The 16,361-nt window shown below is 32.9% G+C and overlaps 1 protein-coding gene across 6 annotated transcripts in view; it reads right to left on the reverse strand.

The window, feature by feature from the left end:
- The window catches only part of LOC150105935 (ATP-dependent DNA helicase Q1-like), a 180,693-nt gene that overhangs the window by 46,901 nt on the left and 117,431 nt on the right, over window positions 1-16,361 (reverse strand). For all 6 annotated transcript variants that reach the window (XM_090393701.1, XM_090393703.1, XM_090393698.1 and 3 more), the window contains exons 9-10: window positions 15,436-15,702; window positions 2,036-2,174 (exon numbers count right to left, since the gene is read on the reverse strand). In XM_090393701.1, the coding sequence (XP_090249827.1) occupies window positions 2,036-2,174; window positions 15,436-15,702 (406 nt within the window). The remainder of the gene's footprint in view (window positions 1-2,035; window positions 2,175-15,435; window positions 15,703-16,361) is intronic.

Consider the following 16,361-nt stretch of genomic DNA (forward strand, 5'->3'; position numbering starts at 1 on the left):
TCTCCTTGCAGATATGTATAATACTATGCATTAAGGGATGGGCCACTACCCAGACTAGTTTCGACCTTTATTGAGGTCTCTTCAGTGGGAGCCAGGCCCAAGTGGAGATACCAGGCAGAAGCATTAGCAAGGTCATCTCCTCCTATAGGAGCTGCCAAATGGTGTGTCACCTTTTTATTAAATTACTCTGGATTTAGAGAAAGATGTTGAAATTTATTTTTCACTTGGTTAGACTATAATAAATTTAGTTTAATCCTTTATCCAAGTGTGAGCAAACAAAGTTTGCACCTGAAAGTATCTTCAGGACTGGAGTAAGGTAGTATAACACCGGGCAACTCGTTGCAAAGGTGGAACCTTTGCAATGATATATATATATATATATATATATTTTTTTTTTTAAATTACATCATATAAAAATATTTTGTTCATACCAAATTTGTTGAAACAGGGCTCATTTTTCTTCCAAAAAGACATTTTTCCTCAGGTCTCATTCATTTTATATATCTTTCTCTAGAAAAGATTCTCCATCAACTATTCACCAAGGACTACAACCTCTAACTGTTCAAAAAGGAGACTTTATGAACAGTTAGAGGTTGTAGTCCTTCCATATATGACTTGCCAAGAAATAAGTCATATATGGAAGGACTTTTTGGTGGTTAATTTGTGGGATGAAAATCCAGAGTAACTAACAGCTAAAGCAGCAGGAAAAACCATACTACCACTGTATAAGATAACTCACCTTCAGTTGAAAAGCCCTAATAAAGATTCTTCATGTCCTAGACAGAATTCGAACGCAGATATTTCCAACCAAAGGCCACTGTCAAAACTGACTAAGGTATGTAAGCTGTCAGAATGACTGGTTTGGCAAAAAAAAAAAAGTGCTTTAATTTTATGTTGTTTATAAGAGTTTCTATAAATACACTGAAAGTGAGATACAGTGCTTCTGCTCTCATGATGCTAGTTGAGATTACTAAGAAAATAGCATATTTATTAAATGTTATCTTACTGTTTTATTCTGTTAAAGTGATAGTTACTTTTCAAAATCTTAAAACTAAATAATCTGTGTGGTAGCGAAAAATTGATCTCATAGAATGTTCTTAACAGGAATAAAACACACTGTTTTACACAGTGTTTCTACCCAAACGGAGTTTTTGCATTTAATAACAGAAGTGCAATTAACTTATTTGCAGGCAGACACTTTAACAAGAAATGAAATTTTAAAGATACCAAGCTATTTTAAACCTGGTTTTACTCTATTTCCCAAGTAAGCAAACAAACAAACAAGTCAAGTTTGCACCTGCACGTATTGCGAGTCTAGCTGACCCTCAAAGTAGTGCAAGTCAAGGCAACTCATGGTAAAGGTAGAATAAGCTCTGATCACTATTCTTAATATTTACCCCTTAATGCACAGCCCATCTCCTTGAGGAGATGTATGATGCTATGTATTAAAGGCCTGGCTCCCACTGAATGAGACCTCAATAAAGGTCGAAACCGGTCTGGGTAGTGGCCCCTTGCCTTTAATAGCATCATACATCTTCTCAAGGAGATGGGCTGTGCATTAAGGGTAAATATTAAGAATAGTGATCAGAGCTTATTCTACCTTTACCATGAGTTGCCTTGACTTGCACTACTTTGAGGGTCAGCTAGACTCGCAATACGTGCAGGTGTAAACTTGACTGTTTGCACTGTTTGTCTGTTTGCTTACTTGGGAAATGGAGTAAAACCAGGTTTAAAATAGCTCAGTATCTTTAACATTTATTATACCCAAGGTAAAATACTTTCTACAGGAAATGAAATTATTGCCAAATTGATAGAAGATTACTTTGAACGTTTCTGAAAGATTAGGCTTATCAAAGAAATGCCAATTATTAAACCAAAGTGCATACCTGATTTGGCAAAGAATGGAACTGTTATCTTTAATGCCTTCTTTATGCTTATTTAAGATGTACAGAATAAAGAAGACAGTTAAAGTACAAGGGAGAGCATCAAAAACTAAGGATCAAGGAAACAATGTTATTCACAAATACATTCTTACCTCCCCAAGTCCAGGCAATATGCTACCATGCCATACAAATTTTCTAATCCTGTCTGCTCTGTGAATACCATTGTGCTCTGTCGAAATACATCAGCAAAACGATACATTAAAATGCAACTGGCTGGCTTATCATCTCGACCTGCAATCCAAATGAAGATTCAATTATCGAATATTAAATTATTATACATTTCTATTTTCATACAATATTACCTACAGCCTCTATTAAGAATTTGAGAGAGTAATAATTTTCTGATTTTATGTGTACACACACTCACTTTTGTATCTGAGATGACAACCAATAGAATTCAAATTTAAAAAAAAAATGAATTGAATTACAGTTAGCTCTTATCAACATATTTACATAGTGGTTCATGAAAAACAGGATAAGAAAATAAATAATGCATACATTTCTAATATTTTATTTGATTTCCAACCAGCATTTTCAGAGTACAATTACAAATGTATAAAATATAAAACACTCAACTAGGTAGTTGCAGAAACATTCAGAAACTTTAAATAATAGAAATTTTAATATAATTTAATAATTTAGCATATCTCTTCTTCTTCTTAACATGGAATATAGGCCATGTGGCCTGTTCCGGTCTCATGCCATTTAATTTAGCATATAAATAATGTAATATAAATAGAAACTTTAAATAATACGAGGGTGGTCTGAAAAGTTCTTGGCCTAACAATGAAAAAACAAATTTATAAATTATTTTTATTTTTCAACATAATCTCCCTTAAGACTAATACATATATTCGAGTGATACTCCAGTGTTATTATCCCATCCCTGTAGCGGTTCTCAGTAAGATCTGCAAAATACCCCTCTACAACTGCAATCACCTCTTGATTTGAAGAAAAATGCTGACTAGCAAGGAAGAGTTTTAGTTTTGGGAAGAGATAGAAGTCAGAGCGAGCCAAATCTGGGGAATAGGGTGAATGTTCCAACAAGTCATAGTGCAGATCCTTTAATTTTCCTATTGCCAAAACACCTTTGTGGGCAGGTGCATTGTCCTGATGAAAGATGATTTTTTAATTCTGAAGACCTGGTCTTTTCTCATGAATTTTTTCGTCTAGTCTGGTTAAAAGATCGGAATAATGTTCCCCGATTATTGTTTTACCCTTTTCAAGATAATTAATAAACAAAATGCCTTTATTTTAGCATTCCAAAACACTGATGCCATGACCTTTTCTGCTGATGGAACCAACTTTGTCTTCTTTGGACCTGAACAACTGGTTTCACTGTCCACTATTTTGAATGCTGTCTGGATACTAGTGTGTAATGGTGAATCCAAGTCTCATCCATAATAATAAATCCTTGGAGATAGTCTTATACGTTGGTAACACATGACTATTAAATTATTTAAGGAATTTACAATGTATATTGGAATATTAATTAAAAGAAATTTTAATAAATACCTCCTATATTTTGGCAATTTTACATTGCCATCTTCATGGGAACATATACGACTATGACACGTGCACACAGGCACTACAAAAAGCAAATGAGGCAGAAGAGAGAATGTCCCCATGAAGATGGCAATGTGACATTGCCGAAATATAGGAGGTATTTATTAAAGTTTCTCTTTTAATTAATATTCCAGTATACGTTGTAAATTCCTTAAATAATTTAATAGTAATAAATCAACACTTAAAGTCAGTTTTATTCTTGTTAAAACACCCCATGCACTGCTCAGAGATTTTCATGCGAGTGAGTTTTTGATCTGCTGTGAGCAAGCGTGGCACAAATCTTGTGCAAAGTTTTTTCATATGCAATTCTTCATGCAAAATATATCCTACATATTCTTTTGAAATGCCTATAGTCTCAGCAATTTCATGCACTTTGACTCGCTGTTCATCCGATACCATATCATGCACTTGATCAATGATTTCTGGTTGTTACACTTTTTAGATGTCCTTCATGTGGATCATCTTCAAGGCTGGTATGATCACGTTTAAACTCAGCTGCTTATTTCTTAATTTTTGAAAATGAAGAAGAAGAGTGCCAATAAACTTTTTATGATCTTCAAATGAATTTCTTTTGGTGTTAAACCTTCTTTTACAAAGAATTTTATAACTGCATGATACTCAATTGTATCCATTTCAAGAGATACAGACAACACTTTTGCTTCAGACAGCTGTATAAAACAAACTACTTGATAGAATGACTTGCAATTTCACATGGATGCTTATGACAGATGTACCAACTTAGAAAAAAAAAAAATTGCCGATAGTATTGCCATCTATGGTTGAGGCCGAGTACTTTTCAGACCACCCTCATATAAATTTATCAGATATGTACTTTCAAGGTCCACGCAGTTAGCCTAGTGGTTGTGTGCTTCGCAACCATATGCCTGGGGAAGGAGTATACTAGGTTCGATTCCCGTCGGTGACGTGAGGAGCTGAAGGATCTTCCTCAGCTATACCCAAGTTAGCCGGTCTTAGGAGTGGATGGTAGGGTTTTTTCCCCACAGTTTATCCTGGGGATTTTCATCCCGCAAAGCAGGCAAACCGGCCTTGAGACCTCAACACTAGGGACATAGGATACACTGGAGCGTAGGGCTGACCACCTTATCCAGTAAACGGTTTGAGGTCCAATGATTAATAAACCCTCGACACTGCAAGGTAAAAGAGGAAAAAAAAAAAAAAGGAAGATGAGATGTACTTTCAAGAAATGTATAGGATATCATGACAGTATTACACAATTAAAATTTATGTTATTACTAATAATATAAATATATCAGATCTTATATTACAGTTCTTTTTCCTGCAATCTTGGTATGAAACACCTGCTAACTTTTCTTCTTTCAATTTATTTATGTGACCATACCACCTTAGATGAGTTCTATTTGTACATTCTTGAATGATAACAATGTCAAGTTCCTTCCTAATATCTTCCTTTTTAATACGATTCTGTCACTGATGCTGTTCACTCCCATAATTTTTCTCAGAACTTTTATATCTGTGGTACGTAAGTTAAAATTGGTTTGAACACCATCTTATACTGGTTTAGGGTTCTGACTAATTTCTCTCGTTACTATAAATTTATTTGACTGACTCTCCATCATACCAGCTTTCTTATTATACTGTCTATTTATATATTTAATTTGCCATGTTCACTAAAAATTGTGACTAAATAGTTGAAATATATTACATGTTATATATTAAGAAATGGAGTTGAAGTTTTCCATAGCCCTGCATTTTCATGCTAAATTTGTTATAGCTGTTATTCAATTTAGTTAAAGAATCCTGGAGACCAGTATTAAATTTGTTTAGGAGTACAATGTCACCTGCATCAAGCAAAAAGCAAGAGAAATAAACAATGGAAAAATTCAAATCTGAACAATATTAAACAATAAGTACTGCAAAGCATAATGTCTATTTTGTCAAATAGACACATATCTACATTGCAATAATTTTTATTATAAATTCTAGGTTCAGACTACTTCATGAATTTTTTTTTTTTTTTTTTTTTTTTTTTTAAATCAAATAGTCTGAATTCCATTCTTATTAGCAAAACAGTCTGAAATATTTTGTATTTTTTTTTTCTTTTGGCATAAATAGACTGTTCTAATGGCAGAATGAGACAAAACAAAACTGAGTCAACAATAAACATATCAAAGATGCATCTTCTTCTGATTACTGCAACCATTTTCTTCTAATTTCCTATTCATACCTGTATGAATAGGAAGTTAGAAGAATAACATAAATAGCATCCATATGTGTCAGTCAGTGATAGGTAATAAGTAAAATCCATTCAGTGAAATTATCCTTAATTTAGTTGGAATTACAGCCAAAGAAACTAAGTTTAAGAAAACTAATATTTTATGTCTGATAATTATGCATGTTATTCTGGCTGGTTTGCATTTCTGGGAGGGAAACACTGTCATCTCCACATAACTGACAAATTTATTAATGCTTTGAAAGTTCTTCATAAGATTACTTGTATTCTAGAAGGAATTCAAACCCATATTCTTCCAATAGAATGTTACATCATCCTCATAAAAATTATTTTTGGGAATGTTGAAAGATGAAGACCCTATTACATATGAGTATATCATGTACAACAATTATAATTATTTTAAAGATGTATGATGGAACCAGTGGCTTTCTGATCAATCTAGCAAAGATGTCATTTAGCCACACAAGTAGAGATGCTTAATACACTATATACAATACCATAAAGTACTCGACAAAAAATATATATTTTTCAAAATTTTTGTAATTTTGTTTAAAATCTTGTAAATTTTGGTAGTGATGATTTTGCTCATTCACATCTTAAGTAGATTAAATTCTGTGCAAGACAAGATGTGATAGGACACATATAATAAAATTATATGTGTCCTATCACATATAATTTTATGCTAACTTTATTACATAATTTTATAATTTTATCCAAACTGAGCTACTTTAGTCATGACAGGTGACTGAGCCTAACATATTAAACAGTAAGATAAGAATGAAATAATTCTCTGGAAAAAATAGTTATAAAAAAAGTAGGCAAACTTGGGAAAAGTAAGGTTATACTTTTTTCTTTATACTTCCTCTTTATTTTAAAAATAAAGAGGAAGCATGCACTGTCTAAATTCAATAGCCAACTCAGACCAAGTAGAAAGGATTGTGTTGGTACTTCATGTTAAGTTTTTTTATCATGCCTTAATTAAGTAAGGTTATACAAAATACAGACAACATAAAATCCCAAAGTTCTAATTGGTGCTGTCTATTGTTGGAATATGTCTTCTTGCAATATGACTTGCCCATTGGAATTTGGATCTTTTAATGAATGATATAATGTCTCTCACCTTGTTTGAACTTGGACCCAAATATTGCATTTTCCATCTAGAATGGTATACCAAGTAAAGATCTTTCCATTTTCCTCTGGGTAATCCATAACTTGGCCTATTTTTTAGTGAAAGTCCATGTTTCCTTTCATGTGCCATGGCCAGAAGCATACAACTGTGGAATATTTTTCTTTTTAAGGCAAATTGGGATGTTTCCTTTGAGTGTTTCATGGTGTTTTCTGAAGGTTATCCAATCAAGGTCAAATTCTACATACAATTTCTTCTTCACAGCCTTCCTCCACTGTGATCATTTGTTCACGTTAAATATAGAAGGTTGCTATATCAATTTCTTGGCATTCTGTCTGTATACTGTATACGCGTGGATAGGCCTATGTGTTTGTCAGACATTTTTGTAATAGATTTCACCGTTTGATATGAACACAGATGGATAAGAAAATAACTATTTATATTTGTTTATATTTAATCTTTTCTTTTTACTTCCTGCCTTCAATTCACTGATCATTTGTTGAAGGTCTTTAGAAGAGTTTTCTAAAAGAACAATGTCAATCAGCAAATTGTAAGTGATTTAGTTCGTTCCCATTTACTATAATTCTTCCATTTTTCCAATCCAGATTTTTACAAATTTCTTCAAGAATTGCTTTCCATAATATAGGTGAAATGGTATCGTTCTGCCTAACCCCCTCTTTTTTTTTTAATAGGAAATTTCATATTTGTTCCTTATTTTATTGATGTAGTTCAGTTAGTCATATATACAGGGTGTTCGGGATAAATTTGACATATTTATAATTAATTATATTTTTCCGTAAGTTACATGTATTAACACACACTTCTCTTCATTTAAAAGTTTGGACCCTTCTTCATTCATATACAAGATGTCAGAAAGGATGGATAGCTGGAACCCACCTGAATCATGGAAGAGAATAACTTGTATCATGATGATTCGTGCCCGCCATCAAAATAAGGATATTACGACTGCTGCCCAATGCTCCCTGAATACAGTAAAAACAATCAGGCATGAACTAGAGACTTGCAATGGTGACTACGAGGATGTAGCAAGAAGAAAGATCCCTAGCAGATGATCTGATTGCGTTCGTACAGCAGAATTCCTCGCAAATCTGCAGGAACAGGTGTTGAAGAACCCTGGCATTGGAATTCGGGCTTTGTTCGTGGAGTTGCTAACTGTAGTCAAGCCCTGGATAACAAGGGTAGCCAATGGTAGGCCGTATGTATGGCAGCAGGATTCGGCCCCTTGCCACACCTCTGGGAAAAGTCAAAAATGGTTGTCTGAAAATTTCTACGACTTCACCAGTCCAAATGTTTGGCCTCCAAACTCCCCAGACCTTAACCCCATGGATTATTTTGTATGGGGCGCAGTTGAAAAAGACACCAATCGCACTTCCAGTAATACAAAAGCCCAGTTAATGGATAAAATTAAAACAGTTTTTGCGGCCCTTCCCAGGGAGACTGTAGCATCAGCTTGTTCGAGGTTCCGAAGCAGAATTGAAGCTGTGATCGATGCTAATGGTGGTTATTTTGAGTAAATCTTGTTGATAGTATTGTAATTAACTCTGCCTGTAATGTTTTTTTGTCAATTCATTAAATTTAATAGATACAAAGAAGATTTTCTTTTTCCTTACGAAACTGTCAAATTTATCCCGAACACCCTGTATATATATATATATGACTAAGTATATCAAATATAAGTTTTTTTCAATTTCTTGATTTTTTTTAAAAAAAGATAACTAGCAAACATTTAATGAAAATGAAAAGGAAATAACTAAAGAAGAATCAGCAATCAGCCTGAAAGAAACAAGAAATGGAAAATCACCTGGAGAAGATAAGTTCAGTTCAGAATTATAGAAATATGCAGGAATAAGGTTCAAAGAAAGACTCCTATTATTTTTAAATAAAATCTATTCAACAAGTAACCCATCAAAAGAATGGAGCAAAGCAATTGCGATCCCTATCTTTAAAAAAAAGGTAGTAGAGATGACCCTAAAAATTATAGAGCTAAATTCCTATTACAAAATATATAGCAGAATTTTAGAATGGATATAGAAAAGGATGATCATATACAGTCCTGGCCTTTTGCCTAAAATGAATAATAGAGAAAAGAAGAGAATAAAATTTAGAAACGCATATTACATTTATCGACTTTGAAAAAGCATTTTATTTAACATATTAAAAGAAAGAAAAATACCAAATAATATTCTAAAAGCTATCATAATTATATACGAAAATAATCAAATACAAGTCAGATTAAATTATGAACTATGATGTATGAGAGAGATAAACCAGGAGTCTAACAGGGATGTCCCCTTTCTGCAACTCTTTTTAATATTTATTTAAATGAAATAATAATAAAATGGAATAAAAATTTCCATCAAGGTATTAAACTTTCTCCTACTGTGAACTTAAACACTCTCCTTTTTGTTGATGACCAAATAATAATTACAAATTCTGAAGATAACTTACAGAAAGATATTTTAAATTTAATTGAGATAGCCAAAGATTATGGAATGATAATATCAACAGAAAAATAAAAAACAATTGCCTTTAAAGGACAAGATCCAGTAAGAACTAAAATAGTAATAGATAACAAGATTTTTAGAACAGGTGAATTAATTTAACTACCTAGGATGTATGATTACATATGAAAATAAAAAAGATATAAAAATTGCAAAATACTTAAAAATAACAGGTCTAATTAACTCTGTATTTAAACATAACTTAGTTCAAAAACAAACCAGAAATTCAAAAATTTCTTCATTTCACAAAAGAAATGAAGAAACTATGAAACAATTAAACAAGGAATCAATAATAGAAAAAATTAAAAAATATAGGATGGAACGCGTTGAAAGAATAAAAACAAAAAGATTACCAAAACAAGCTCTAAATTACAAACCATTAGGAAAAAACCAGGACGTCCACTTAAGAGATTCAATGACGACTTCTAAGGCTGGAACAAGACACTCTAGGCCACCTCAACAAGAATGATGATGTTTATTTTTTCTTTTGTATTTTTTTTTGTCAAGGATTTAAGCCTAGAGTGGCCTGTTAGACCTAAAATAGCTCTAACCATTGAGATTGAATCAAATGCCTTTTCAAAATCAATAGATGCCAACACCTAACAGTTTTTTCATTTGTCTTTTCAATGCATTTTTGAAAATTATGGAGACAACTACCGTGTTTGAATTAAAAACTTTAGTTTAATATAACTAAAATCTAGTTATAAATTTAGTTATATTAAACTAAAGTTTTTAATTCAAACATGGTAGTTGTCTCCATAATTTTCAAAAATGCATTTGGATCACCGTGCAAGACTAAAAGAAAGGATGTCTTTTCAATGATTTGTCATATTACATATATATGATTAATAGTAATGCTATTAACTTAGCTTGACTAATAGTAAAGCCAATAATAATGGCAAATACCTGTTGGATTTCTGCTCAGGACATGGACTGGTTATTACTAACACCATGTTCCAACATAAAAATGTGCACAAATTCACGTGGAGAGAAGAGGCAAGGAATAAGAAAGGTCTCATTGACTATGTTATTGTTGATAGTGATGTTTTCTCCCTGCTGCAGGACACCAGAGTGTAAAGAGGATTTGAAATTGGGAGTGATCACTATTTAGTCTTGAGTAAAATAAAACTGAATTTCATATTGAAAAGAATAAAATGTAAGAAAGTTTTAAAGAGAATAAAAGTAGTAGCTGTCAGATGTGAACTGTAGACTAAAATACACAAAGAATATTGAAGAAAAAATAAAAGAGTTTGAGAACAGGAACCAAACCTTGGAGATTCAGTGGCAAGCCATGAAGTAAACCAGATTGATTCAGCCAGAGAGGCATGTGGTGAGGTTGTCTGCAATGATAGAAAAATCAGAACTCCATGGTGGACACAGGAAGTTAAAGAGGCAGTGAAGGAAAAGAAGAAAGCATATCAAAGGCTCCTGGCAAATAAGTCAGCTTGTGCTCTTAGAGAATACAGAGACAAATGTAAGAAAGTTAAACACTGTGTAAAACTAGCTAAACAAAAGACATGAGAGGACTTTGGTAAGAACATAGAAAATAAATATCAAGAAGGTGGTAAGATATTCTGGAGGTTGTTGAAGAAGCTTAGAAATGTAGGAAAGAGTGCTGTAAAAGGAGTTAGAGATGATAAAGGTGACATGAAAATGGGAGAATAAGATATCCTTGAAGTATGGAGTAATTACTTCAAAAAATTGCTAAATGAAACAAGCAGTGACAGCACAGTGGTAAAAAACACTCAACAAGCATACAGTCAGGAATACATATCCATACTTAAAGTAGAAAAAGCCATGAAAGGCTTGAAATGTGGAAAGGCAGCAGGAGTAGATGATATTCGACCAGAAATGCTGAAGTATGGTGGTATAAAAGTCTTACAGTGGCTGCACTGCATAGTTCAGAAGGCCGGGACAGAGGGATGAATTCCTGATGATTGGAGTAGAGCTCTCATAGTACTCATATATAAAAAGGGAAATAAAACTGAATTACAGAGGTATTTCCCTACTGAGTGTTCCTGGCAAGATTTATGCCAGTATACTTGAGAAACGGTTGAGAAGAATTGTGGAAGAAAAGCTTGGTGAAGAACAAGCTGGATTCAGGCCAAATAGAGGCTGTCAGGATCAGATCATCACCTTATGACAAATAGTTGAGAAAGCATAGGAATATAACAAAGATCTGTATTTAAGTTTTGTCGATCTGGAAAAGGCATATGACAAGGTGCCAAGAGAGAAGATATTCAATACGCTACAGTTATATGGTGTCAATGGGCATTATATCAAGCAATACTTAGTCTTTATTTGAGTTGCAAGTCAGCAGTTAGAATTGAATGAGGTACAGGAAAATGGTTTAATGTTAAATCTGGTGTGAGACAAGGATGCACATTATCCCCTCTGTTATTCATTATCTATATGGATCACATTATGAAGGTAAGTGGTATTAAACATGATATCAGAATTGGAGATAATGATGCACGCTTTTTGCTTTATGCAGACAATGTTATACTTCTAAATAAATCCCCTACAAGTTTGCAAGATTCCCTGACTAAATTGAATAACTGTTGTAATAGGTATGGTATGAAGGTCAGCAATAAAAAGACAAAGACAATGAAAATAGGTAGAATCGTTGAAAATATCAACTGTGTTGTGAATGGAGAACCTGTTAAACAAGTAAAACATTTCAGCTACTTAGGCACGATTTATAGTGAAGATGGTAAATTAAATATGGAAATAGATTACAGAATCAACAAAGCTGGTATGGTAGGAAGTCAACTGAATAAATTCATATGGAATAACATAGAAATTAGTTAGAACACTAAATTAGCTGTATACAAGACAGTGTTCGAACCAGTTTTAATTTATGGATCTGGGAGCTGGGTCAGATGTAAAACACTTTACCAAAGACTAGAGACCGCAGATATGAGAGTCCTGAGAAAGATTAGAGGCCTGAATAGATGGCATCAATGGCAATATCATATTAAAAACGAGAATATTAGGAAAGAACTAGACATTGTCAGCATCCAGGAATGTGTTAGCAGAGCTAATCTCAGGTGGTATGGTCACTTAAACAGAATGGGCGAGGAAAGATTAGCAAAACAAGTGTTCTCTGCCAGGTTGGCAGGAAAACGACCCAGAAGAGGAGCAAGATATAGGTGGATTGATACAGTACAAAATGCCTTAGATGATAGAAATATATGATCTGATAATGTTGGGGTCTTGACAAGTAACAGACTGATTTGGAGGAAAATTGTAGATAGGAAGTTAGTAATGACGTGAGTTTGTTATGTAGTACTATCATATCCTGTACACTTCCTTGAGGGAACATGTCAGGAATTTGATGATGACGATGATGATTAATAGTGCTGTAGTTTTTTCTGTATCCTGGAGGTTAGCAAAAATCTAGTTTGTTTCCTATTCCTTTGCTAATGATTTTTGTAAAAATTGTGTACATTGTTGAAAGGAAACTTTCAACAATGTACACAAAGGAAGTAATTTTTAATATCTTCTCTGTCTTCCTTTTCTAAAAATTATAATGAGGATAGCATTATTCCAACTCTTTGAAATTCTTTTGTATAAATTTTACTTAGCATAGTCATGACTAGTTCACCACCTGTTTTCAAAACTATCGCTTCCACTAATCATGCTATCCATTACATACTGAACTTCTTTTAAAACATCAGTGCAAATGTCTTCTTCTTCTTCCATTTTGGATATTACTTTTTTTTGTTTACATATTGGCGTCTTGGGAATATTCATATAATTTGGCATAGAAGGATTATATTTTTTATGATCTATTCTTTGTCTTTAATAAGTATTCCATTTTCATGTTTAAGATCTATTAATTTATTTTGTCCTATGAACAACTCTCTTCTCACTCCTTTTAAACTCATAGTGTTTTCTATTATAATTTAGATTTTCCTTGTTGTGAAGTTTCTAATTTCTTGTGTCATCCTTTTCCTTATTGCTTTACATAGTTCTAAGAATTCTATTCTACTTCTCTTGTAAATATCTTTTTCCATTTCTCTTCTCTTTCTGAGAAGGTTTAGAGTTTCTTACAAAAGTATTATTCCATAAAAAAGAAATCACAACATTAAAAAGTATGCTGCTGTGGTAATGAATCAAACAGAACATAATAATAGTAGAATGGTTTCTAAATAATAATAGTTTCTAAGTAATAATAGTTTCTAAGTAGAATGATCTACAAGATCATTCTACTTAGAAAATTATAGATTGTGATCCTACTAATACACAATCATTTAAGACAAATTACTTAAAAAAAAATCACTTCTTGAACCAAAGAAACTGTTAACAACCTCAAGCCTTTTCATGTAATGCTACCCAGAATATATGGACCACCAAAAATTCACAACAAGCGTTATGCCCAATTGTTAATAGTATAATGAGTTCTACCTGCAAACTCACTAAGCATCTGACAAAATCATTAACCTACCCCCCTTCTTCCTTTGTAAAAAAAATTCTGTTCACTTAAGAAGTATATTAAATAACCACATTCTAAAAAGTTTAGAGATAATAAATAGGCTCTGATATTACTTTACTGTTTACTAATATAACATGAAATGAGATCCTTGAATTGATAAAATTCCCATTTCCCCCAAGACATATTTGAATTATTCAAATTTACTGTATATGCTGGCTACTTTCACACAGAAAGGAAAAATGCACAAACAATTAAATGTGGTATCTATGGTTCCCTCCCCTAATTTCTAGATAGAACACTTAGAGAATGAAATACTCAACACCATGCTCAAACCAGTGGTCCAGCTGTACCATGTATGTGATGTGTTTGCTATTTGGCCACATGGTCAAGACATATTAAATAAATTTTTAATCCATTTAAATAGCCAACATCCTAAAATACACTTCACATTGAAAAAGGAATCAAAGATCTGTCTTTGATAGAACCCTTCCTAGATACACTAGTCAAGCATTCCAAATGGTTTATTTATTTATTTTTCTATTTACAGAAAGCCTACACACACTGGAAGATATTTACATAAACAATCGTATCATCCAGCACAACAGTATGGTATACTAAAGAAACCAACATACACAGATACAGCTATCTCTAGCAGTGATACTGCTCTTACCAGTGAACTTGCCTGAGAAAATATTAAATACCTTCTCAAATCCCCTCCCTATAATAATAATAAGACTTACTATTCCATATATTCCATATATATATATGAAAAGATATCTAGAATGCTTAATAAATACCAATTCCACACTGTATTTAAACCATATATCAAACTGACCACCTTTATCTGCTTGCCTAAGGACAAAGTTCTCTCCTTATTCACATCCAGGAATATATGAAGTGCCATATACTTGTGACCTGGTTTTCCATGGACATACTGGAAGATCTGTTGACAACCTCCTCAGAGAACATAACAAATACATTTGGATGGCAAGTCAGTACTAGCAGACCATGCCTTGGACTGTTCAACAGGATTAGATAGAAGAAAATAAAAGTGTTACACAGAAGTCACTGCAAGTCAGTGAGATTGTTTTTGGAATCAGCAGCTCTTTAAAACATTCCCCAAACCTCAACAAGTATGGTTGTATCAATTTAACAAAAATCTGGAAGGCAGCCATTCAAAGATTGAATTAATACTTGTCAACCTCTCTTAGCATCTAACACTAGATGAAAACAATTAGAACTTTAGTTCTTTATGTTGTCCATTACAATTACGAACTATTACAGAACAGTTTAACACAGTACACAAATAGCAGCAATTTTGCTGCTATTTGCATACTGTGATAAGCTGTTTTGTGTTTTGAAGATGCTGGTAGAAAAATCAGCAAAATATCACAACTAAGTAAATAAATACATTATTTTCTTATTAGTACCTTGTATTGTGAATTAACCATGATCAAAAATTATTTCAAGATCAGTAGCTTACTATCTCCCATATACAGCACTAATGTGCTATAGGTTGATCAACCAACCTCTTGTATATGGGCACAACATTAAAAAAAAAAATCTTGAACATTAACTTGCTAAGAGCTAATAATAATATATAAAATAACAATAAGTGAAAGAAATACCTGCACGTCCACTTTCTTGGTAAAAATTTTCCATCGACTTTGAAATGCTATGATGGATAACAAAACGAACATCTGGCTTGTCAATGCCCATTCCAAATGCAACAGTAGCAACAATTACTTGAATTTCATTTGTTGTCCAACTTCTATGTGCTTTGTTTCTTGTCTTTGAATCTAGTTGAGCATGGTAACAACGAGCTTGGATACCTTTTTTTCGTAATGCATTGCAAATGTTTTCTGATTCTTTGATAGAGAAACAATAAATTATCCCTACAAAATTAATTACATCAAAATTAGCATAAAAATAAAATGTGCTGCAATACAGACAATCACTTCTTAAATTCTGCACACAATTCATTAAATTCAAAAAAATCTGGTCATTAATAAAACTAAAACTCTATAGTTGCATGAAAAACAAAACCGATTTGTTTTGAAGCAAAAGTAGGCAAGTCCAATTAATTTCAATAATCTGAATTCAAATATAAGATTAAAACTTCTCTATTCCCTCCAGTTTTAAGGAATCAAAATTCCTTAAAACTGGAGCGAATAGAACTGTTTTTAAAACTGTTTAAAAATTCCATTAATGCCTTCTTTGGTTGAGAACTAAGCAAAAATCAGCAAGCATACAGGAATTCTACTTGCTAGAGCACTGTTGCTCCATACAAGAAACACCATGATGATATGTTCATCACTGATAGAATCTGAGTTAGAAGAAAAGAAACCCAAATGTGATTGCATTAACTGGATCGTCAATGACACGTTGCACCTCACTACTTTGTATGCCGGTAGCATATCGATTGTAATATGCATTGTCAATGTCAGGAATTCTACTTGCTAGAGCACTGTTGTTCCATACAAGAAACACCATGATGATATGTTCATCACTGATAGAATCTGAGTTAGAAGAAAAGAAACCCAAATGTGAATGC

This window comes from Typopeltis vanoorti, chromosome 6 (assembly GCF_054136105.1).
Source record: "Typopeltis vanoorti isolate ZY-2024b chromosome 6, IOZ_Tvanoo_1.0, whole genome shotgun sequence".
In the NCBI taxonomy this organism is placed as follows: domain Eukaryota; kingdom Metazoa; phylum Arthropoda; class Arachnida; order Uropygi; family Thelyphonidae; genus Typopeltis; species Typopeltis vanoorti.